The sequence below is a fragment of the Plectrocnemia conspersa genome, unplaced genomic scaffold (genome assembly GCF_051122295.1).
Source record: "Plectrocnemia conspersa isolate PC_06_02 unplaced genomic scaffold, ASM5112229v1 ptg000010l, whole genome shotgun sequence".
Lineage (NCBI taxonomy): Eukaryota > Metazoa > Arthropoda > Insecta > Trichoptera > Polycentropodidae > Plectrocnemia > Plectrocnemia conspersa.
This window is the reverse complement of record NW_028277174.1, coordinates 14,387,191-14,413,883: the sequence shown is the minus strand read 5'-3', so window position 1 is coordinate 14,413,883 and position 26,693 is coordinate 14,387,191. Positions and strand designations below refer to the sequence as shown.

At 31.7% G+C, this 26,693-nt stretch overlaps 3 protein-coding genes across 4 annotated transcripts in view; 2 read left to right on the top strand and 1 right to left on the bottom strand.

Moving 5' to 3' along the window:
* The window catches only part of LOC148230704 (kinesin-like protein CG14535), a 306,144-nt gene extending 302,100 nt beyond the window's left edge, over nucleotides 1–4,044 (bottom strand). For both annotated transcript variants that reach the window (XM_088194690.1, XM_088194689.1), the window contains exon 1: nucleotides 3,802–4,044. The gene's annotated coding sequence lies outside the window, so the exon portion shown is untranslated. The remainder of the gene's footprint in view (nucleotides 1–3,801) is intronic.
* Nucleotides 4,045–11,929: 7,885 nt separating this feature from the next.
* On the top strand, nucleotides 11,930–16,917 carry LOC148230703 (ELAV-like protein 1). The gene has a single exon (XM_088194688.1). The coding sequence runs from the start codon at nucleotides 12,195–12,197 to the stop codon at nucleotides 13,350–13,352; it is 1,158 nt and encodes a 385-aa protein (XP_088050814.1). The 5' UTR covers nucleotides 11,930–12,194; the 3' UTR covers nucleotides 13,353–16,917.
* A 3,095-nt stretch (nucleotides 16,918–20,012) lies between these two features.
* On the top strand, nucleotides 20,013–26,459 carry GCC88 (GRIP and coiled-coil domain containing 88 kDa). The gene is made up of 12 exons (XM_088195083.1): nucleotides 20,013–20,180; nucleotides 20,366–20,461; nucleotides 20,522–20,625; nucleotides 20,692–20,837; nucleotides 20,913–20,992; nucleotides 21,070–21,239; nucleotides 21,319–21,565; nucleotides 21,630–22,042; nucleotides 24,612–24,815; nucleotides 24,886–24,995; nucleotides 25,069–25,146; nucleotides 25,221–26,459. The coding sequence occupies exons 1-12, from the start codon at nucleotides 20,096–20,098 to the stop codon at nucleotides 25,393–25,395; spliced, it is 1,908 nt and encodes a 635-aa protein (XP_088051209.1). The 5' UTR covers nucleotides 20,013–20,095; the 3' UTR covers nucleotides 25,396–26,459.
* Nucleotides 26,460–26,693: the final 234 nt, after the last annotated feature.

The window sequence follows — 26,693 nt, the reverse complement described above, 5'->3', positions numbered from 1 at the left end:
TTTGTTCACCACTTTGCAGATCGCCATGTCATTTTGGTCGAGAAAGTAATGAAGACATTAAGATAATAGAGGTATTATATTGACAACAAAAAAGCAAACCTTTTAAATATATGTTTATCTTTAATAGAATAAATTATCTACTAGTTACTTAATGGAATTAAAATTTTAAAAATCAATTGCAATATTTATAACGTTAAAGTGTTAACGATTTACTAATATTATTAATTCTGATGTCCCATATTTAACTTCAAGTTAAATCGAAAAACTAATATTTTTTGCAAAAGTCCTTTGTTCAGCTTTCAAATCGTATCAGCAAAATGTCTGGATTTTTTTAGAAAGCCTAAACTTTTGTCTGTACAAAGTCATTGCGATTAATGTAATATAGTAATTATATTAGAATTACTATTTTAATATGGTGATGTCATTGCATAGCAAGTATTAAAATTATGTACATTTCTTTTTTAAGGAAGCTTTTTCGTTTATAATTCTCAATCATCTTATATGTTCAATGTTTTACAAACGTGCACTTTTATAACGTAATATTCCATTACGGTAAAATCTTAAATTTTTAGAAAAGAAACAAATAAATCCAAAAAATTGTATTTACAAAAATATGGTTATATTAGATTTGAATACCACACTTAATTTATCTTAGTTAATTGAATTTCCGTAAAAAAATTTTTTATTTAAGCATTTTATACATAAGAGATAGGCCATTACGGCTTTTAAACTTGTAGAACTTCAGTTTTTTGCTCAGAAGCACGGTTGTGCATTTCGTTTACCATACACTCTCCACAATATTTGCAAAATGAAATGCACCATCTGTAAATGTAAATGTAAATGTGTGCATGTTTCTTTTAAAAAAAAGGAACTCTGAAATTGGATTTTTTTTTATCATGGAGATAATTTATCATTTGCTTTTAAATTATATTCGATTCCTTAAATTTTAAATTATTATCAACATTTATAACTTCACATTAATATTTATTATTTTCTAAAATCTAATTAAATTATATATATACATATATAAAAAAAAAAACAATATATCAATAAAACGTAAATATCAAATAAATACAATAAAAAAATATACATAATATTATAATTTCGGTCTAAGTGTATGAGGGCGTTTGCATTTCTTTATTCTATTTAATTAATGAAACACGCTTTTATATTTAAAAAAAATCTGCTTATTGTCATAGGAATATAGTTTTTTTTGTATTTACACTAAACATATTTCTAATTTTATATTATCTATTCTTCCACTATATTTTTTTTGATTGTGTGATTACAATGTTCTTTAAAATTTATTTTTATATATAATATGTACTATACTATATTCAACTATTTTCATATTAGTATATTATAAAAAATAATTAAAAGTGTATAACCAAAACAATATATTTTTAGGAACCTAAGCAAGTTACATTTAATGAGTTTATTATTGAAGATTACCAGTTGCCAATAATAGCAAAACAATCGGGACAACAAACAATTTTTACTAACAGATACACAGAAGAGGTAAACACTTGTGTTTGGTTTGGTCAATTTTACGACAAAGAAATGGAAGAGTTGCGTATAAGGATAGAAGACATGAGAAGATCGATCGAGGATCCAGACTCTCATAAAATTCAAATGAATGGTAAGCTATATTAACATTTCATCGATATAATTAAAATTAATCTATATATTTTGTTAAACAGACAATCAAATTGTGGATGTAAGCAAATTTCACGAAGACGACGAAACGTTAAATATATATTGGGACGACAAAAAACAGTTAGAAATTGTCTTGGTTGGCAAAAACTTTAATATTCAACCTATAAAGGAAGAAAATGATTTATAACATATTTATGTGTGTGCATGAAGTTTAATTAAAATTTCATTATTGTCTGCATTAGTGAAATTGTAACAACAGCTTTGTTAATACAAGTATGTTTACGTTTGTGTAGTTTTAATTAAATTTCGCATTGTCTGATTTCGCACTTATTTTAGAGTAAATATTTAATTACGCTTATGGTCAAAAATGTATTGTTCTTAGTAGAATACACAAGGGACCAACACGCTTTTGCTAACTCAGGAATCGTATCGGTAAACATCGGTATTTCGATTTCGTTCGTTGTGTTACGTGGCAATTTATCTCGTAAATAATATTTTTATTATATGATAGAAAATAAAACAAAACAATGCTATTAAAATTCTGAGAATATAATTTTCTTTTTTTTTTCTTTAACCATTTAATAAATATATTTGTTGGATAAAAGCAATAATCAAGAACCCAAAAGAAACCTAAATAGTAATATGTAGATTAAATTTTTTAAATTTATAAAGAATAAAAAAATTAAATTTAAGATAAAAAGTTTGGTTGCGTAGTTTTTGCACAATTGTAATCACAAAATTTTGTGACATATACACAGACAGAATATTGGGGTACAAAACACCGCACTATTTGACAATGTGCTGTGTATTTTTCGGTACAATGGATCATTCAAACGATTCTTCAATAGCAAGCACGCGTACATGGTGCAATTTCTATTATGATTTGAACCCCCGTGCTACTAAAACGTCGGAGGATAGAAGCCAATGGCGCCTCGTGGGATTACGTCTACGATTTACATTTTTTTAATAAAAAAATGTATTTTATTTATGACATGTGTATGTTAAAATGACATGGGATGACGTTAATCCAAACAAAGGACGCGAGACGGTAATCAAACAAGGCAAACGTAAAAAATAATATATAAAATAAGATTTGGAATTTTGAGTATCATGTTACACGATAAGTAGATTAATTTTAATGGTCTTAGTTTATTTTAATTAATTTATTAAGTTTAATTAAATATATTACTTACTATTATTGTATTTAGTACGCATACGATTACGAATATATATTAAAAGAATTTCTGACATTTGGAAAAGAGAGAAAACATAATTCAATTTCATCATAAGAAAGGATCATTATTAATATTATGATTCTATAACTTTTTGGTTTTTCTTTTTTGCGTGAAAATGACTAACATTTTGTACTTGGTAATAATTTAAGGGAACGATATTTAATACAAGTTTAAAAAAAAATGTTGTGTGTTATTATATAATAATTGTGATGTGAAAATATAAAAAATATATTATATTATAAATTTAGGCTAAAATAGAACGAACAGTCACTGTTATTTTGACAAGAAAGAGGGTACATCCTAGCACTAGTTACCTAATGCTTTCTATCCGATTGTGACTACAGGAAAACTGAACTATTCGGTAATATTATATAATACACATAACATACGTAAATGGGGGTAAAATATGACAATACGCACTTTTATGTATCATGTTCATATTCACACTTGTTTGATTTTTTTCAATTACTTATGTACAGTAATCTAAGTGCTTTTATATATAATTAACTATTATCATTATATTTAAAATAAATACAATATTTTAGCGCTAATTTTGAGTCTTGAGGCACACGGTATACATTAAACCAAAATGTGTTCTGAAAAAATCCCATTTTTTTGCATATACTAGGTACACTATTAAATCAACAAAAAATTTAAATAATACGTAATTGCTCATATTTCCATATTATGATTTAAGAAATCGTTTTATATATATATATTAAAGTTTTGCAATATTTGAGACAAATAAACAATTACACATACATAAAAAGATATGATTTTTAATTAATTATTTCACGCCTTTAAGGAGTAATAATTTTTGTGTTATTTTTTTTATGCTTCAAAATTATGTTATCTAATTATATTATGTGATTTTAAAATTAAGTTATATCTTTACAAATAATTTACTTACATTGATCAATTTCGCATGGTCCACATTCCGAATTTCGATGTCAATAAAATAATTTAATAAGTATAAAAACACAAATTAATAAACAAACTAACACTAAATAAACATAATTATGATAATCGTCGATCGAAGTCTACCAAATCAAAATATTTTTTTTAGATATTACGCGAAAACTTTCAACACTTTGGAACTAAACTCGCGACGTATCGTAAACGTACCACTCGCCGCGACAGTCGACCGTACACTGAGGCTCAAAGTTTAAACGGACTTGAAACTTTACTATAGACATAATGATGTACACTCCGCAAACTTTTATACATAATATAAACGTAAAGCTTATGATTCAATTAATAACATACACACCGAACGTCACGTTCAATTAATTAAACACACAAAGGTATGTAATCAAAATATTGTTATTGCAGCTCATATATTTAGTGGTGTAGTGCTAAAAAAATAAATACCGAAACGCCTTCTACCTTTAGGGTTACCGATTAATTTTTAGTTTATATAAATCTGGAGACGATTATCCTATTTCTTTTTTTTTGTTAAATTTGTGTTGTACAATGTGCTGTTTAAGATTTAGTGACCTTTCTATTAAACAATATGTGAATGCATAAATAAAATAACTATATATTTTTCTCAATAGCGTTAATTATTCTGATTGTTTACCTTCATGACATGCAATTTAAAGCATACTACATAATTTAGAGATACTTGAAATTTCATTCCCACCCACCTACTCGTATTTTGAGTTAAATATTAGCTAGGAAAATTGGCCTGTTTTTAATGCTACGTATTTGCGGTCAAAATTTGTCTCAAAACTATCTTTTGAATCTAGCTTGAACAAGGAGACGTATGTGCTGTTTTCTGTTTGTTTGTGATCTTTTTTCCATTTTATTATGTTTCTTGATTGCCCTTTTTCCTAATAAAAAATAACAATTGTTTTTTATAGCTTGGTAACCCTAAGGGGTGTGACCTCGCAGCCAGTAAGACGCATATGGACTAGTAATAATTTATTAGTTTATATTGCATATTATATATTGTAAGTTACTATGATGAGCAAGTATCGTTTTCTCTGAGCAGTGGTGGAGAAGCTGGCGCAGGGATGATGTCCGGGAAAGATCCTCAGGGGTCTTGTAGGTGTCAGTGACAGTATCTGGAGGCAGTTCCTCTTGCTGCGATGATGTTCGTGCTCGGGAGTGTCAGGTCGTATCTTTGCGTCTATCGGTGGGGGCACGTCTGCCAGGCGAGGCGAATCTGCGAGTCTTTGCTGGTGTCTTCGAGTTTCTACCTGGTCCTCATTGGAGACCAGCTTTATGTATTCAGAGCTACAAAGCTTGCTGACATCATTTAGTGAACATCCAGCCATTATTTGCACTCGCTTCTTAGAACAACGAAATATTTATTCGTCTTTAGAAAGTGACATTTCTTTGATGAACATCTCCGAAGTCGAATTGTGTAACGGGAATGGAGGAGAATCCTTGAGTGTTATTTATGCGAAACTCTTTTTTTCTAGTTGTAACGAGGACTTTGTACGGTCCCAGTGTTGTCTAGTTTATCCTTATTGATGAATGCTCATTCTTGGTCACAGATTTTAGCGCGAGTTTCAAGAATAGGATCTCCCAGACATGGTGGGGTACTTTTTCGTATATAAAATAATACACTAGTATATTTTTTACAAAAATCAGCTCAATGACAATAACTAAAAAATCATAAATGTAAATAAAATATTTTTGTACTATATTCAAAATTAGAGAATAATCTTATATTGTATTTACTTAATTATATTTTTAACACATGAATAAACTAAACTATTTATTTATTATAAGATAATTATCTTTTATCAGTTTACCATTTTTATCTAATTGATATTTGTATATAAAATTGTCCTATAACCACGTTTCTATTATTTTAATTACTAACTACTTCTTGAGCACTATCTCTGATACAAAAGAGATAATACACAAATATCAAGATTAATACATAAATGACTCACTGCGACAATTAAACCTGAAATTGTTCTAAATTTAAATGTCAATTTACAATTAAAATAAAGTTGAATTTAAAATTTTAATGCATAGATAATTATATTGAAATTGTATTAGCAAAATACATTGCGTTACAAAAAGACTTGTGAAAGTTTTTCATGTTATATGGTTATATTTTTGTATTAGTCCATTGCGATCTATCAACGTACATCGGGAAATCTGAAAGTAAGAGATCTAAAAGCTCTTATTAAAAATTACCATGAGAATAAATTATATATGACGTTAAAAATGCCTTAAATCAATCCATCAACTTCAAGACACGCAGGCAAGTTGGTAGGCTCTTATGCCGAGCAGTGCGGTCCATACATAAAAATAGAGTTTTAAGTAAAAATAGTATTGACAAAGAACAGAACGAAGAATGCGAAATTTTAACGGCTGTTCGAAACCTGTTCAGATGACAAGTGGCAACCTGTTAAAACCCTAATGCAACGGTCACAATAGTTTAATAATCGGCCGATGCAGCAAAAAGTGGGTGAGCACTAAGTCTCCCTCAGAATGACCGTTTGTTTAAAAATAGATACACAACACCCAAATTAGTCATTTCCGTTCTCAACAACACGTCTATAACTTCCATTCAGAATTCGTTTTTAACAACATCACCAAGAACTTCAACCTGGGCTCCTCGACTTGGACACGTGAAGGTTCATATGAACTCAAATAAAAAAACGCTGATCATTGAGAGATGGAGAAGATAGAGAAGCAGTCGCTTCCCTTTTTAAGTCAACTCTGATCTAGCTACGACATACGGAATCCAAAGTTTAACCCGCTCCAGAGAAAATTGGATCATTCAGATGCAGCTACATCTACCAGGACACGTCAACATACACAGCAATACAAAAACTGTACGCGGACGTGAGTCAAATTGTTGCACAATCAATTGAAAACTAAATCGCTTTGTCATGTAATAAAAATAAATACCCCGATACATAGGTTAGAACATTGTTAAAGAAAAATTATTCAACAAAAGTGCGTAAGATAATACCGAGATATCAAAAGCGAGCATGTGAAAAAAGCGTTGGACAAAAGCGCGTAAAAAATGGTTTAAATTTATTTTTGGAAAAACTTTATGCGTTTAATGAAATGTTGGAAAAACATTTCGTAAATAGCGTCTTTAATATACGATAAAAAAGTGTAGTGGTGATATTATCTGGAAAATAAGCTAGGTTTATATAATTATAATAAAGAAGGAGGCTAATATTTTTTTCGGGGGGCGCAAAACTTGTTTTGCCTCTACGTACATAATACTTAATATGTATTAAGTTTTCAAAATTCCAAATATTCATTATTCGATCCTAAAGTGCTTAATGCAAAAGTTAATATTACCTGCGAATATTCGCAATATGTACACTGTATTAGTTTGTAAACTTTCGAATACATTTTCGACGGACAGAGTTATGATTTTGTTTTAAGTTTTGGTCCTAACACTACATAAATGTTTATATTTTATTATTATTAGATTTTCAAATAACAACATAAAAAAAATATTAACAAACGAACGTTACTTTGAGAAAAATTGTTTAGTAAAATTACAATGGACGAAGAATCAAAATCGCCAGACAATCAAGCGACGGTTTCTTTTGAAGAACCCGTACCTAGTAACAAGGACTCCAAAATGTCAGTGGAAAATCCAGCAATGGAAATTTTACAAGATTCTCATAACTGTAGTGAAAAAACTTCAACTAAAATTCAAGTAAATAAGCAAGCGATGGTCACCTTTGAAGTACCGAGCCCCGGCGATGAACCATCACATTTCACAGACGTCAGTATACCGTTCAGATTAAAAGTTGTCGAGACATCGTCTCATTCATTAACAAACGACGATAACCTTTACCTTGATCCTAAATATGCGTCTGAAACTGATGAGGTATTAGAACTCGTAGTTGAAATGTCTAACGAAGAAATAATCAGCGTCAGATCAAACAAGTCAACTTTCGAGCCAAAAATGGAGCAACCAGTTCCTAAACCACAGAAGAAGTCAATTTTTAGTAAGTGTGCAAATCTTTATTTTTGTTTATTAATGAATAAGGCATAAATTATGTTTTTTTCCAGCTTTTTGTTTGAATCCAAAAACTACGGGAAGCGACATAAATTTGGGAGATGAAAGCGAAATAGATACAATAAAACTCAACGTTACGTTTCAAGTAGACGTTATAAAAGATAATATTATTAAGGTGGAAGAGAAAAGCTGTTGTGAGCCCTCGACGTGTCCGTATAGAAGTATTTGCTCTCCTGCGTGCAGAGGTCCATGTTGCGTAAGTTGTACAATAATCTTCTCTTTCACATAATATTTCGAACACTTTAAAATACGTTTAAACTTTATTTTATCAAGGTTAAATTCAAATGTCTTCCTGGCTGCAGCAGCCCTTGCTCTAAAAACCCGGCCAGCTGTAATATGTTTGCCATCACCGTTGAAAACGCAAAGAAAAATGAACATACGGAAATTACGGAGAATACTGAGTTGCGAGAGTTTGTATGAAAGATGTGTGATATAAGCTTATCATTAAAATTTACATGAACTATTGTCTACTGCTTCAGAATGTCAAAAAATTGAAGATGATCCCAAGGGAAACAATAATTACGTATTTAGATCTGTGGATGGCGTTCATGTATTCAACGTTCTTTTGGGGAATTTTCTTTCCCAAATAATGTGTAATAAAATAAAGAAAATTGTAGTTACAACGAATAAAATTTTATTGTCATTTATATTTTTTAATTTGTATTTATAAAGAGTACTTACCATCTAATTTAGAATAGAATTATTAGAATTTTACCTAAATTCAGTATAATTATTATGGTAGAGGCATGGGAATGGTTACCGTGTGTGGTTAGTAATACATTTATATAACAATTGGAGCTTAAGTACACTTTTTTGACCTGCTAAACGCGACCAGAATAATCAAGTTGTTTAAGGTTTTAGATTTGTATTAAGATATTTTGCATCACTAAGCTGTCATTCTTACTTCCAAATGTCTTTTACCTTTACAGACGCTGATTAAAGCGTCGACAAGTAAAAAAATATGCGCATACTTTGTATAGAATCCCAAAATAAAAAGGTGTCCTAAAATTAACGCAAGATTTGAATTAAATAGAAAACACATTTTTTAGTCTTTAGATTGTTATTTTTTATTGAATCATAAACTACATAGAATAGGATTATTTATGATTACTATTTCCTTTAACTAACCTTAAACTCTCAGCTGTCAATATTTACTGCACAAATGACGGCAAATTCAAATCTTGCGTTAATTTTGGGACACCCGTTATAAATGTCGATATTTTTTATTTGAAAATTTGCATTTTCTATAAAAAATATCGATATAAAAAAAATATAAATAAAATGTTTGTAAAATGCCGCGAACTTTGAAAAAGTACGGACCACTTCTACGTGAATTTTAAATTCTACCTTACCAATTAAGTTTCGACAAAACATTATTTCACTCTCAACTCTAATAATAACTTACAATTTTAATAATATTATATTAATATATAAAATATAAAATAATTATTATTACTATTATTTGTTTCTAATGTCGACAAAAAGTCAACGAAAAAAACATAATCGCATACTGGGTATTCAACATTATACGTGTATTCAAGTATTTTATGCAGTATTTAACAAATTGGTTATAAAAATATACTTGTTTTTAGGAATATGCCATTAATTTATGTTGATTGCTTATATTACTTAATAAAAAAATGGCTAATTAATTTTAAAATTGACAAATAACAAAACACTGAATTGTTAATTTTTTATTAGTTAGATATCAGATATAATTGATACATCAACCCACAACTTTCTTTAGCTATACCAAGAACTGAATTAAAACGACACTTAATGAGGTGGCTCGTTATGCGATATAAGCAGTCAAACGTAGTAATAATTTAAACATCAGATTTTTGAACTACCTTACAAATTCAGAAAAATAAAATAAATCCTGCTCAAGCCGTAAGCGTTATATAATAAAATGTATTTAAAGAGGTGACATAAAATTGAATAAATTATTATTGCATTTTAGTTTATGAATATAATACTGTTTGTATATTGTACACAATGGTTTGATGATTATTGCGCAAACGAAAATTGCGCACAGCAAAAATTCCGACCATAGAGGATCAGTATATACATATACATATGTATATTTAAGAATACGCCAATATACAGCCATGGCCATAATAATGGGGCACCCCAATAAATGTATAATATCTTTTAAGAAATCTTGAACATTTTATAAAAAACCGTTTAAAGTTCTTTAATGTGTTTATTTTAAGCATTTTTTTAATATTTAGCAGGCCCACTCTTACCTGTAATTATAGCTTACCTGTAATTAATTATTTTTTTTATAATAACCAATTTTAGTTTATTAATTAAATTATTAATTAGTTGGATTAATCGGACCAAATGACTTTCGCTTAATCTTCAGATGTCCAATCTCGGTGTTTTTGGACCTAGAGTGGGTCATAATGGTCACTTAAGCAAGACAGAATAATTAGACCTGCAATCCTTTAAAACGTAAGTGAGCAATTAAAAATGACAAATTCCTTTTTATAGTTCTCAGTATTATGGTAAAAACTACCTGCTAAAATATTTCATAAGCTTGTAAAGGATTACACACCATTTTAAGGGGTGTATACAAAAATAATGTCTGTTTATATAATATATGTCAATATGATTTTAATTTAAGAACATAATTTTTCAAAAATATTTTATAATTATATTAGTAATTTACAATGATATGAAAAGCTTACATTTACTAATTTTACACATTTTTTTACTTAAAAATGGGGAAGAATATAAATCATTTGGAACTAAAAGTAAAATCAAACAATCATCTATGTTCGAAATTTTCGCAGTAAGGAATTTTGATGTGCACAATTTCCGTTTGCGCAATATTCCGATCACCGTAAACAAAGTGTATAAAAGTTTGCTTTACTTATGCGAATTTTAATAATCTGCTACCTCTAACACCGAGGACTTTAGAGCACATCGTTTCTACAAAAATGGTCATATAATGAGCATTTTTTCAACATTTTAACGTAAATTTTTCTGGCAATAATTAAAAAGCACGTTGTCTAAAGAAGTGCATAGTGGCAAAAAATATTTGCATTTATTTTTATTTTTGAATCGCATATCATAGTCCAAGCCTCGGGCACATTGCACCCGCTGCACTCCCCTGTGTTCAGCTTTGCTTAGTGTGAAACTCTCCATTTAATTCAATATAAAATCCCTTCAGCGATAAAAGTTGCCTGTTGCTAGTTGCTTGTTGCCGGTTGCTGTGTTGTGAAAACCACGTTTGGATTTGTCTCAACTTTGGCAGCCCACGTGAATTGTATAAAAATTTTATTCAAATCAAATTTTGCCTCTATAATTGACAGCTATAAATTTATAGGTTTGAAATAAAGCGCATAAAATTACTGCTATGCTACCATAAATTATGGCAAAGGTTTGGGGAGAGGGCGGAGTAAAGCGTGAGTGGAATTGTTACAGTGTGAAACAAAAAGTAGTGTGGCTCAATCAAATCTAGTAACATAGTTAAGAGGGAGGGGGGGGGGGGTAAAGAAATCAAAAAAGATATAATAATTTTTAATTAGATGTATCACTTTAAAAGTTTAATTTAATCGGATAAGAGTTTCTTGAAGAATATTACCGAAAGAAAGAGGGGGAAAAAATATTAAAACCAATAGGATTGAAAATATAACAATTGCACAATATTTTATTTGCGCAATTGTTATATATTATAAAATAAATATTCAGATCTAATTTAGAAAATATGATAATAAATAATGTTTTATAACGGACATGCTGGCAACACCGATTTTATCCTAGTTTTTAATTGGCAAAGTTAGGCTAATTAAATCGTACGTAATCTGTTATCTTAATGGTAAAAATGTAAATTCTGGTAGGATTCTATTTGGAAAGATATATCGGTCGATTGTAAATATTTTCGGTCCACCATCTGTGGGCGCGCCGGCGAAGCTGCGTAATCGGCCGCCCGGCGTCTCCGTCGAGCGGCGGGGGCGTGTCCGTCCGTCGGGGCGATTCGCGTGCAATTGTGAAAAATATCGAAACGAGTTTTTTGCGGATCGGCTCGATCGACATTCGTCGCGTTTTCGATCGCTTCGGCGTCGGACGCCGCGGTCATGGACGACAAGCGCGGGGTTAGGGCCTCGGCGACGCGACCCGCCCCTCCGCTCTTCGCAAAATCTATAATCCCAAGGTCGTTGACACCGAACGCTCGCCGGCGGCCGTCGGTGTTGCCAGCGGGCGGCGCGGTCGGTCGCGAGTCGCGCGCTCCTCGGTTGCGCAGTCCGCGAGGCGACGCCCCCGCGCTCTCAGCCCTCCGTTGAATGGGCGCAGCCCGCGAAGGGGGAGCCTCAGTCGCCCCGCCGGCCGTCATGATGGGCAAGTCTCTCGAGGCGCTGGGCCAGCCGCCGAGCCAGAACGGCGGGTCCGCGCAGCCCGGCAAGCAGGAGTCCAAGACCAACCTGATCGTGAACTACCTGCCGCAGACGATGACGCAGGAGGAGATCCGCTCGCTGTTCTCGAGCGTCGGCGAGGTGGAGAGCTGCAAGCTGATCCGCGACAAGGTGACCGTCTTCCCCGACCACATCCTGAACGGGCAGAGCCTCGGATACGCGTTCGTCAACTACCATCGGCCGGAAGACGCGGAGAAGGCTGTCAACACCCTGAACGGCCTGCGGCTCCAGAACAAGATCATCAAGGTGTCGTTCGCGCGGCCCAGCTCCGAAGCCATCAAGGGGGCGAACCTGTACGTGTCGGGTCTGCCGAAGCACATGAACCAGCAGGACCTGGAGAACTTGTTCAGTCCGTACGGGCGCATCATCAGCTCGCGCATCCTGCACGACAACGCGGCGGCGGCGGCGGCCGCGGGGCACGCGCAGGCGCAGGCGCAAGCTCAGGGGCTGTCCGAGGAGGCGGCGCAGGGCCTGTCGCGCGGGGTGGCCTTCATCCGCTTCGACCAGCGCGTGGAGGCCGAGCGCGCCATCGCCGAGCTGAACGGCACCGTGCCCCCGGGCGCGCAGGGTCCGATCACGGTCAAGTGCGCCAACAACCCGAGCAACAACAAAACGCTCGCTCCGCTGGCCGCCGCGGCTTACTTGCCGGCCGCCGCGCGTCGCTTCGCCGGCCCCGCGGGCAAGGCGCTGCTGGCCATCAACAAGGGCCTGCAGCGCTTCTCGCCCCTGGCCGGCGACCCGGCCCTCATACCCGGCAACGCTCTGGGCGGCTCCGGCTGGTGCATCTTCGTCTACAACATAGGCGCCGACACCGAGGAGAGCGTCCTCTGGCAGCTGTTCGGCCCGTTCGGCGCCGTCCAGAGCGTCAAAGTGATCCGCGACCCCGCCACCAACAAGTGCAAGGGCTACGGCTTCGTCACCATGACCAACTACGAGGAGGCCGTCGTCGCCATCCAGTCGCTCAACGGCTACGCGCTCGCCGGCCAGGTCTTGCAGGTCAGCTTCAAGACGAACAAGAGCAAGTCTTAAGCGCCGCTTCCGCCGCCACCGTGTCGAATCCGATATTTTTACGCACATTGTGATAATAGCTAAAAGTAATAATTCCTCGTTCGTTCGGGCGGTCTTCGGCGCCTCGGCCCCGCGCCGGGCGCGCGTAGTCTTAAGGATGTCTCGCTTGAAAGTGTCGTGTTCGGTTTTGTCGGATGTACGTATTATTATTATTTTTTCGTGCGCGTAGAATAGTTTAGCGTTTACGTCTACTTTCAGATTATTATTATTCTATTTATTATTATGATTATGATGACATATTTATATATATATATAATTATTATTATAATCGTAACGTCATTGCCAAATTAGTCGCCGGGATTCGCTCCCCCCGTCCGCTCCCTCCGATGCCGCTCCGTCGCGTTTAGTTAGTTGAAATTACGACGATAGTTAAATTCGATTTGTACATACACATACGGAGTCGCGCTTCGGACGGACGGACGTCGGGGCGGCTCGCGCGCGGTCCATCGTCTCTAACAATCGGGCAACTGGTGCTCGCCGCGTAAACGGTTCGACCTCTTTCCTACTACCCCCCATATATACAAAAGAAGAGTATTTACAAGGTATTTTTATACAGAAATAAATACATATAAAAATTAATAATCGAATAATCTCAAACGTAATAAATAAATATATATATATTTAGTGTCTACGTGTAGCGGTTACGTGACGTTTCAGTTCGGCTTGTTCGAACGGCGCCGTCGACGGCGTGGATTATTTCCGGCAACCTTTACAATTGCTACGATGCCGCCGACGGCGTCGCCGCGATCTGATTGCATATTTTACTAGGTAAGTTAAAATAAGTAAGAGCCCGCGAGACAAACGCGGGCGATCGATTACTGAAAGTACTTACATTTACAAATCGAACTAGTCAGCAATTATCACATTTGCGCAACTCTAGGTGGAATAAGTATATTTAGTATGTATCGTAAGTTTATCTAATTTATTGCTTATATTATATTATATTATATATTAATATTAATATATTTTTCGTTCTAATTCATGACCGCATCTACATTATTATTATTATATTATATTATATTACATTACATTACATTAAATTTAATTAAATTATATATATGATATGACATATAGACGACGACCCGTTGGAAGCTATGTATGTTCATATATATATATATACACGCACATATTGACCTAATCTTGCATATATACATATTAATATATGTCACGTTAGCAATAATCCGCGCATTGTGTATATGTATATATGTATATGTATGCGTGTGTGTGTGTGTGCGTGCATTTTTTTATGTTGTAAATGAATCATAGACATATTATTTATTATTATAAATAACTTCTAACATGTTTTTCTTTACGTACATGTGTGTCCAAAACTAGTCACAATACCCAAGCATTGGGGATCAGATGAATTAGACGTTATATTTGCGTGCGTACCTACGTCGGTGCGCACCGGTATATTCGTTTATTATTATTATTATTATAAGTTATGAATATTTTGTGTTGTGTTGTCATATGTTTCATGTATGCTAACTGAATCGAAACGGTTATGTCTGCGCATCGAAGATTCTTTGGTATATACCTGTCCGAAATCTAGACCAGTTATCGTCGAATATTAACAATTTGTTCTCGCACACCCGTCGCGTTTACACTACAGTAGCTTAGGTTTATGATTATGTTCGTTTTTTGTTCTTTTTTATTTCTCTCAGATTTATATAATCGTAGATTTAAGTTTGATTCGTTTCGATGACCGCGCGCGGCTCTCGCAGACGGTGAACGACCACTTTCGTTTATATTTTATTTATATTATAATTTTATTTTATTTTTATTTTTATCGTTATCATTATCACTTTTTGGGCAGGTATGGGTTTAAATAAATGGTGTGGCCTAGATTTTAGATAGGGCTTGATTTGTTCTGTTCCCGGTATCGGTCAGTTCAAAGCAATCACCTTCGATGTTAATTTGGTTAAATTGTAAACGTCAACGAATGTAATCTTGGTAGATCCAATTTAGATTATTATTGATTCTAGCAATAATAAAACACCTCAAAATTTTGCTTCTTCTTTTATTTTCTCCCGCTGATTTTCTCCCGCTTTCCTTTTTCTTCTACGTTGTCGTTTTGCGATTCGCGACTTAGATTCGCGTTCGTTACTTTCAGTTGTATTAACTTTTTCGTTGGCACGACCGAGCGACGACTAACTAAATGTACAAGGAATAATAGTTATAATAAGAGACGATCGTACTCTTAGGTTTAATCAAATTTTATAGTCGTAAATTTTATATAATACCGAGGAAGCCCCGAAGATCTTTGCTTTTCTTTAAACTTCACCGTCGAAAGAAAAGTAAATATATCAGATAACATAACATATCGTGAAAAATGTGTTTCATTCGCATAACTGATAACGATTGTAACAGCACATGTACCTCATTAACAGTATTTGTATAATTAAGTGACGTTGTGTACTATGTACATATACGATTAGTCGTAATTGTTGACTGTTAATCTGCAATATTAATTTGATCCCTTACGAGTAGACTAAGTTGTGTATTAATGTAACTAACCAATAGTCCTCCTTTACGCTATTATATTGTCGCAGTCTAGAGCGACTCCCGATCTTATGTTTTCACTTACGAGATGAGTACAACTTTGAACATGTTTTTAATTTTTATAATATATATTTAATACTCGACACGATTGTATTTCTTTAAATAATCGTTAGATCTATATTATGCTTATTTGCAATAATTAATCTTAAGGGATGACTTTTTTAAGTCTTCTGATCAATTTTCAAGTTGTGAAATGTTAATTGACGAATCGGTTCAAATCTAACGCGAGAAATCTAACTGCATCGGCACCACAAAATGGCGTCTCGCAACTAGGGTGGAATTCGAAATTCGTTTCGTGATTCTATTCCTAGTTTGGTCGATATTAAGAGCGTTTCCAAAGCTAATTGGATTCCAATAGCGAAAGCTCGCGACGCGCTTCTCGGTTATCGATTCTGTCGAATTTTGCGAGAAAGGACGCCGATTGATTATTGTCTAAAAATAATCGCGCGGCCGTTCCGGGGTTAATACCCCTCTGCGAAGGGTAAGGGTAAAGGTCGACGAACTCTGAGCTGTGCGTCGGGAGCGCGCGCCGAAGCGTCCTATCGGTCGAGATATCTGAAAGAAATCATGTTCGTTATCGGCGCCGCGAGCCGACGTCCGCTTCGGCGCGAGAAACGAATCTGTGGAATTCGAAATATTTGCATTTCGTCGATTGTCGGCGTCACGCGTTCTTTCGATCAATACTAGGCGTTTGGAATTGTCGGTGTTGCCGTTGCGAAAAAAAGACAAAAGCTCCGTTACATGTTCGACTCGTCCCTCTTTCTCTCCTCTATGTGTATTCTTCCGAGCGAGGGATGACGACGGATCTCGTCAATTAAATGAATTATAATGTCAACTTCATGTTTTATTAAGTGATTGTAATGTAATTTTTTCGATCGATATTTTAGTTTAGGGTTTGATTAAAAATTCATATGTGTGGCGTACATATAATTTTTATAAACTTCTCAATAAACTTTATAAAATATCTGTGTTGTAATTATTTTACCCTTAACAATTATTTAATAATAAACGATGTTTCGAGTTTAACGGTATTTCTATATTTAATCCTAAAGCTGTAAATATTTATTAAAATTTCTAAATTCATTAAAATAAGCCTAATAGCTCGTAAATAAAATAATAATAATTTAATCTCTGAATAACGATCAAATTTTGCTTTTTTATTAACGATAGATATTATATGTTACTGGAAAATGTAATAGTGTTTTTTTTCAATACATACATATTTTTGTAATCTCAGGGACGTCTGATTTTTATTATATTATTTATGAGAAAACAACAAATTTGCTGTTATTTTTTTTTAATTCATATTAAAAAATATTATGAATGTAGTTTACTACATAGTGAGAAAATTGAGACAACGACATCTAAAATATTTTTTTACTCTTATTCTCCAATAAACGAGCATTATATAAAAAAAATAAAAGGACAATTTAAATTAGCAATATATTAAATAAATATTCTGTATATAAATAACTATTTGCAGAGTAAAAATCCGAATATTTACCTTACCTAAATGCACAAACAATTCGTTTAAATTGGAATACAGTATTTATTTAAATGCACATATCTTTTAAAATATGTTCCTGTTACATAGCACCAAAAAATATATTTAAGAAAATGAATAATTTTTGCATTTTTTCAAGGATAGATATTTTTAAATTGTTACCTGATACTTATAATCCTATATTATCATTTACCACATCACATATAAATAGTAATTTTAATAATAAATAATTATATGAACTTGTAGTACGGTAATTTTTTATTTTATATTAAAAACAGAGCATCGAAACGTTATTTTTTTCGTTCCGATTCAATTAAAAAAATGTATAGCTGTTTTCGGTTAAGCTTCGAGTGACTATATTTTATTTGTATTAAAAATAAATTTTGTACAATATTTTAAGCCGTTTTATTTCTCTATTGCCTATAAGCATACAATAATATATTATAAATAATTGTAATTAATTAAAGGTATAATAATTAGAATTAAAAGTATATAAGATATGATACCAATATAATTTATTCAAAAAAACATATGTAGACAATATATATTAGTGTTACTGGAGCTTTTAAAACCACCATTGCAACTTTGTATAAATGAGGATATATATTTTTATTTTTTTCTCAAAATTCTTAAATATGCTTTTTCTGTCTTATATTTGTATATGGTTAAAGTTAATTCAAGAAAATTTGTAGAAATAGGATATTTGACTATTTTGCCGATCCTTTACTAGTTTTTATTTATTTTTTAAAAATTCTAATTTTTTCCAAATAATTTTCAAATGTTGCACATCTTGCATTTTTTATGCCTTCGTACTTAAACATGAACCGCATCGAAAAAAAAATATTTTTTTCGGTTCAGCTCCAGTTTTTGTTCGGACAAAAATAACATTTTTTTCGGTTCGAAGCCCTGTTTATAAATACTTAAAATTAAGTATGCTATAAAAAATAATCTATGATGACGTATAATATATAATTATTAACTGCAAATAAAACATTTCTTTTATACTTTTATATATAAAAAATAAATATTATTTAGTTTTTAAGAGACGTTTTTATTACTTTTTGACCTTACATTACAATAAATAACTTAGAAAATTTAAATTCTGCATAAAAATATTAGTAAAAATAAAATACTGTATTTTGCTATTCGGTAGTTTAAATCGAACAAATTTATTTCCATTTAACAATGTTAATTAAAATTACTTTTTTAAAATGTTCCTGATCATTGGTTACAATATATTAATTACTTAATTTATGTTATAAACTTTCATTGGAATAAATATAGTTAAAGATACTAATTCCGCACCAGTAATTAAGTAAAACTTACACAGGAATTTTAATAATTTTTACCTGATAATGATATAAAACAGACTTATTACAAACTCATATACAAGGGTTAAATCAATTAAAGACAAAACAATTGGAAAATATTTTTTGTTGAACGTATAAAATATATTTAATGATTGTTAAATATTTATATAAAATCTGATAATTTTTAAACTTTATTACATTAACCCCTTACCGAGTGCATTTTGTTGGCTGCGAAAAAATATATGTTATTAAAATGTTAAAAAATATCGAGGAAAAACAATAAAAATATATTTAAAAATTATAATTTTTTTATTGCTAAAATAATGTATTCCATATATAAGAGCTGCATGCAGTATTAACTGTAATATTAATCAAGCCAAATGTGGCATTCTACGTATTAAGAACAAGAAAAGAAATGAATTATGTAATAAAAACGTCATGACAAGGAATTTTTAATAATCATCTGTGCATTGCCCAATGGCTATTTTTCAACACATCGTTGAATCATCGTCAGCAGCAAACATATATTTAAAAAAGCAAATTGTAGAGGTAAAGATATTTTTATTGTTTTGCGAGGAATAGCAAATTCAGCATAATATTTATAGCACTTAATGCATGAAGTAACAGATATGGCAATATCATCATAACCTTTGCTGCATGTAGAGCCATATGTGGTTTAAAATATTAATCTCATTTATAATATGATACCTATTGTTAAATTAATTAATAAATGCTTAAATATACTAAACAATATTGAACGTTTCTCGACATATATATTTTTTAAAACGTGTGTTGTACTCAAATCAACGAAAAAATTGTCTTGAAACACGTAACAATATGAAGCCGTCTCGGGGTCCCCATAGTACTCCCCCTCTTAGCAATTTACAGTTGCGAAATTTAACCAAGAGGAGAAAACTGACGCCCTTCAAATGACTACCAACGATTAACGCATTTCTTGTTTCGATGCCTGATAGCAAAGTGGTTGCAATTACGTTACCAAAGATGTCACTATATGCAGCGAGACTAAAAATAATTAGATTTTAAAAATTTAGTTCATAAGATCATACAGTGCATTTTATGCAGTAAAGGGTTGATATGATTTTTTATGTTTACCAATAATATTTATTTGAATTATGTTATTTAAAAATTGATGTATTTTACTTATATATATATATTTTGTAATACCTATTTAAATTATCTTATTTTCCCCTTATAATAGATATATATAGAAAAAAAATATAATACCTGTCCGTCACGTTAACGTGTTATGGCCATAACAAACGTCAAACTGGCATTAGCTCATTTCACATACAGGATATTGTACAAAAATGGAGAGGTTACCAAGTTCGGAATTAGCGGATACCGTTTCGAAGCAAGATGAAAAGTTAAGAAAATACGAAAGTCGATTACGCGGTAAGTAAGCTAACAAACCAATAATGTCATGTTAATTTTGTGACTTGACATCCATATGTTTTCTTTTAAAAACGTATAATGTGTATATTTCCTTATATAAAATTCTCATTCAATTGAATATTTTGATGATATGGATTGTTTTTTCTATAAAAATATATTTTAATACCTTTAGTAATGTATTGCAGATCTCGTAACTGCTTACAAAGGGTTGTTAAGGGAAAAGGAGGCATTAGAAGGAAGTTTAACAGCAATCCAAAATGTTGAAAGATCAACTAATAGAGGTATACTCTTTATAATTTAATTTATAATAATTAAGATATTTAAAACAAACATTTTATTAGATGATTCAGTATCTAAACTTACAAAATCAATGGCTATGCTGGCAGCTGAAAAATCACGCATGGAAGAAGCTTACCTAAATGATAAAAAACTTGTTAGAGAACAAGTTGGTATAAAATACTATATATGTATAGATACTTTTTTTATTTATTAATTCTTATTCATTTTTTAGAATGAGAAGATAATAAGAGATTTGCAAGAGCAATTGCAAAATTATGCTAAGCAACGGCAAGCCGAAGTGGATAATATCAAAGCTAAACTATCGTTTGAGATTCAAGAAAGAGAGCGAGAACAAACGGAACATACACTAATGCTAAAGTATGAATCTTTAACTAATCATATGTGTATGTATGTACAAATTATATTATTTCATACAATTTTATAACTTTATAGAGAGTTACAAACGAAATTGAGCGTAGAGCGTCGATCAAAAGAAAAACTCGAAGATAAATATGTAGCAACTAATGATCCTGGTATTAAGATAATAAATTTATATTACATTTCTTTTTACTATATTTTAGTTATATCATTTTTACATCGTCATTTAAAGGTAATAAGGAGCTAGAGAAAAAGTTTAGAGACTTGAATCATGAATTAGAAGCTACTCAAAGAAAACTGAATAGAGCTGAAGCCAGAACTATTGAAACACCTCAAATGCTGGTGCAATTACAAGAAGAAATATCTCAAATGAAACAAAATCACGTAGTTGCACTGAGAGAGGTTTGTAATAATATATCTAAACTAAATGTATATTTTAAATAATTTAAAATAAATAACACACATTTTGTTGATTTATAAGGAACGAATCAAGGCTAAAAGAGCTGAAGAAACTGCTAGAAAAATGTGCGCCAGTCAAGAAGAGCGAGTCGCTGCATTAGAAGCTAAATTAGCTGAATTATCAGATACAGTCGGTGAATATGATAGGCAAAGAAGAAGAGATCAAGAAGTAATACAACATCTTAGAGAAAACATGAATAGAAAATTAAGAGATGAAAAAACATCGGAATCTTCAGATCACTGCAATAAGTCTTCAATTTGTGATGATGGTATTTTTGATTTGAAACTTCCGTAGCAAAATTTAAATAATTAAAAAATATGTATTGATTTTAGATTTCATGCCAGTGACACCTGAAGATTTCACAAGTAAATCGTATTTACACAAATTGATTGATAAACTGCATAATCTTAAAAAGGAAATCATCAGCGTGAACGAAAACTTGGGTAGTCCAGTGGATATGTGGAGTCTATTCAATATGTCCGGATCGAGTGCTCAAAATTTGCATTTGGTTTGTAGAGCTGAATTGACGGCTCTTAAAACCGAATGTAATTTGTACAAGAAACAGATAGCACAAAGTTCTAATTCAAAGAATAACAGCAGAGACGATGAAAATGGTATCGATAAGAGCGAGGCAGACCAATTAAAATATCATATAAAAACCCTGCAAGATAAAGTTGAAATATTAAACCAGCAAATCGAAGAGACTGAAAAAGAATCTGAAGGAAAAATTAATCTAATGGAACAGGTACTTAAATATAGCATAGAGGGAAGTTGAGAACAATATTTGTAGTGATAAGTTAATACTGGCAACGTTACAAATGAGGGCGGACAAATGGGCGTGCGTCAAAAGAGCGCTGCATTATAGCGCTGCATCATAAGAGCGTTTACCAAAGTAACGCTGTAACAAAATTAGTATTTTATGTGCCAGAGCGTAATGATGATTAAAATGCTTAGCCAATGAAAACATTATTATTTATTATATATTACATACATACGAAAGTATGGCTCCCCATCCCCATATGTACGATATACATATATTTTTACTGAAATAAAACGCTGATTTTAAATTTATCATTAGATTTGTTCTGTAATGTTTCATTAAATTGACAAATAATTATCGACTCGACTTGCAATAAATGCGTACAGTTATAAGGCAGGTATATGGCTCGTCAGACCTTTTTTCATTTATTTTAGACTTACACTTTACTTTTTTTGTGTCGATACAATTTTAATATTTTTCACTTCTGAATAAGCTTTTTTTCAATATACCATGAATTTACCGTCACTTACAAAATATCATCGAATCCTTTTCTGATAATATGACACTATTCAGCAAGAAACTTGTATAATATGCTATTTTTATTTGTATAATACTTGTACAATATCGAAAATATGGATAAATAAGGTTCACATAAACTGACTTTCTACTATTAGTACTAGTATTGTCTATTAGTATTAGTATTGTCTTTCGGATTTTTCATGTTATTTGTTTTTAACAACCACAAAATAGTAAAATTAGCTCAATATACACTTAAAAAAAGGAAAAAGCTGGAACATGGTTGCCATGTTAAATCTCATTTTTTTATGTTTTAATATTAACTAATGGTTGTTCAAAAAGCCATTAAGTTTTTCTCTTACATTTGCAAACATGTATAACTTTTTATAAATTAATGATAATTTCACTATTCTTTCAGTGTTTGTTAACAGTCTTGTATCGATGATGCTATTTAGTAATGGGTTATTTTTTGTTTCAATATTTTAAACCCTAAATCGACAATGGCAATGAAGATATAATAATCTCAGCTTAGCTATATTATGCTTTATGAAATTCAACTATGATAATGCGATAATAACAGTTAAAAACATCTGTAGTGCAATTGTTAGGGATGCCATTAAATTTAGGAAAGGGTCAAATGTGGTTCTAAAAATTTCGTTCCGTGAATTGTAACATTAAATATCTACATAAGAGTGGGTAGTCCTGAGAGGTTGTTAGTGAGTATATTAGGGCTGCCATCAAAGCAGGTCAAATATTAACGATACAGAAGTTAGCACAAAAGCTCAACGTGTCACCTATCAGTTCATAGACATTTTAAAAGTTGGGAAAGGTGCTAATTTGCAGAATATGATTCCAAAAATACAATATTTTTTGAATCAGTTATAAAAAATTGATTAACACGTAGAGAAGAATTGTAGAAAAAGCTGGAGAAAACGCACCCTAATAAATGCAAAAACTTATGGAACAACCTGATATATATTAGTATGCCGGTTTAGTCTTAAAACACCACATAATAATGTTAAAACTTTCAAAGCAAACAAAAATATGAAAATGAGTTACAGCGATATAAATATGAACAGATAAATTCGAATTGCGTTTGTATGAAATGTGAAGCTTTACTTAATGAAGAAGAAAATATATACACATTTGCAGATTTCTTATTTTATTGTAAAAAAATTCAGGATTGATGGCCATCAAATGGCAAAACTCCTGTGTATGCAAAAAAACATCTGTGGTTAGTCTTTTACGAAGGGTATCGACCGGCCATAGGCAAAGCCCTTTAGTGGTAGTCTGCTACTGTGCTAGCCTTGATGTGGCAGCGGCTCTGAGGGCTTAGGCCATATGTGGTTCGTGTTTACGTCCTTCCTTGGTGAGGACTAAAACTGCGATTGCCTGACTGATCGAAATTGCCATTGATGAGTCATCTCTTTCTATTTTTTTGGTCGCCATAAAGCTATATGCTAGAAAGGCTAGAAAAAGAGAATCTTTGTGATCGCCATATTATATGCTTGAAAGGCTAGACTGATAGAGAATTTACATTATAATTGAAATATTTTCTTATTCTAACATATGAAATACCTTTTGTACATGTATTTTATATTGTACAATGTACAGTATGAAATACATACACACCAGGAGTGGGCGGTGAGGTACTTATCCTCTCGCTTGTACGCGAGATAATGAATGAGAGATAAGAGCATGCGGTCCACATGCCCTTATCTCTCATTCACTTTCACAAAGCGATCGAGAGGGAAAGCGATCTTCACAAAGCGATCGAGAGGGAAAGTATCTCACCGCCCGCTCCTGATGTACACATATGTATAGTGACACAATTTATTTTTGAGCGTTAGTTTTTTTTAATAATAATATATTTGTATATTTATAAGGAAGGTAAAATATTAGTAATAAACGAAATAATTAATTAGTTATAAAAAATTATAGTTAATGTTATCAAAATATTATCTATATTTTACTAATAAATATGCCATTTGTTTTTTTCGTAATTTTTAATTAATGTTGTATTTATTTTTATTATTAGAAAATTGAAAACGAACAAATTTCCCATAAAGAAGAAATATCGGAGTACAAAAATCGCATTCAAGCTCTTGAACAACTATTGCAAGCTCAAAGGGATAGATATTCTACGTTGCTGAGTGAAAGAGAATGTGAAATTCGAACAAGGCAAGAAAAGGGAGTCGATACTGAGAAGAATTCTAAGTATGACATCAATAGTTCACTACAGGTAAATCAATGTTTTAAAATAATTTCATAATAATATTTTCATTTAAAATTATTATTTTTTCATATATTAGGAAGTATCAGCACCACCTCATATGTTACACTATGTTCATGAATTATCAAGAAAAGATTTAGAAATATCTGCACTTAGAAAAGAGAAGCATATTATAGAAGGGCAGTTAAGGTTTGAAACAGAATTTACATTTATCCAATTAATAATGATTTTAAAATGGATCAATGTAAAATATTTGTTTTAGAGATACTCAACGAGATCTAGCCATCGAAAAAGATAGATTTAAGGATGTTCGAAGAAATTTAAAATTTGAAATTGATAGGTAATATTTATGCTTAATATTAATTTATATATATTATTATATTATATATAAATCTTTAATATGTATTATTTCAGACTGCGACGGATCCAATCACGGGAGGGTGCAAATCTTGAATATTTGAAGAATGTAGTTTTGTCTTATTTATTGACCACAGATTCGTATAGCAAAAAACATATGTTGAATGCAATCGCTGCTGTTCTTCATTTCACAGATTCAGAAAAGGAGAGTGCTTATAAAGTGGTTTCTTGACAAACAAATCCTGGAATGTTCTCATTATTTTAAAATACATACATTTAGTAGGTGTATCATTGTTCATTTTTAAATTTATATTTATGTTCTTATATGAGAGAGAAAATAATTTGACAAACATGTTTTATTGATTGAATAATATGTTTTGAGAAAAGATTTTAATTTGTTAATTTAAGTGAGTCAAATATTTCCATTAAATTTTTTAATTTTAATAACAAATTGCTGAAAATGTAAATAATATTGGTATATAATCGATCCATTTTTTTAATGTAGCTTTTTGTTGTATAAACCTGGGTTTTAAATAAGTTTATTGAATATTATTTTAAATAAATATATAAATAATAGTGATGTTAAAATATTTCCTATTCTTCAAAAGAAATCATTTTAAAATGAAAATGTAGGCAATTGGTTAAAATTACGTTTAACTTGTTCCATATATAATATTAACTTCATTTTTTAATTTTTATATTATGTGATAAATTAGAGTGAAGTTGCTTCCCTTGCTGTATTTAACTTGCCTGTGTAACAAAAAGAAATACAAATTCATGTTGATAGTAAAGAATATTAATATTGTCATAAAACACTATTCCAAATTAATAATTTAGCAGAAAATGGTAGCTTTTTAAAAAATTAGCTAAAAATGGTAAGAGTGCAAATGATATTTGTATATATGTATATTGACATGACTTATACTACAATAGTATTAATGTGATATGCAGAGTTGTATTTGGTGATTGATTATTTATTAAAGAAATTTCTGTGAAAATATAGCTTTGATATATATTAGGAACATATTTTTATTAGTACTAAGTTTAAACGATTAAGTTGTTATTGCTAGTTGTGAATTACTGCTTTACCAGGGAATAAAAAATAATTCAAAATATGTACATTATTTGTAATATCACCTTTCTGGACCAACTATTTGATAATTTTACACTAAATTACTGTGGACCACGTTATTATATATTGTAGATATAAATTAATAAGCATAATAGTTAATACATGTTTTATCATATAATTGGTAAATTATGCATGTAAACCAAATTATATAATTGTTAAATTAATAATTCCAATGTTTTATTTGCTTATTAACCCGAATTGTAATGTTGATTCCAATCGCACATCCTTGTTGATTCCAACCGTTACTTTTTTCACTTGGGTTCTCGTTCCAGTTCAATTAAAAAAAATACCTCAGTTTAGTTACGGTTTTCGTACTGAGGAAAAATAACTTTTTTTTTTGGTTTTCGGTTCATTTTTGAGTAATTCATTTTTAAATAAATTAAAAATATTTAAAATGT

Bases quoted from the DNA above. Each gene is read 5' to 3' on its own strand.
- LOC148230703 (XM_088194688.1), top strand. From the start codon at position 12,195: ATGGGCGCAGCCCGCGAAGGGGGAGCCTCAGTCGCCCCGCCGGCCGTC.
- GCC88 (XM_088195083.1), top strand. From the start codon at position 20,096: ATGGAGAGGTTACCAAGTTCGGAATTAGCGGATACCGTTTCGAAGCAA. The intron at 20,838-20,912 runs GTATGAATCTTT...ATAACTTTATAG, and splicing joins GAACATACACTAATGCTAAA to AGAGTTACAAACGAAATTGA. The intron at 22,043-24,611 runs GTACTTAAATAT...TTTTATTATTAG, and splicing joins AAATTAATCTAATGGAACAG to AAAATTGAAAACGAACAAAT.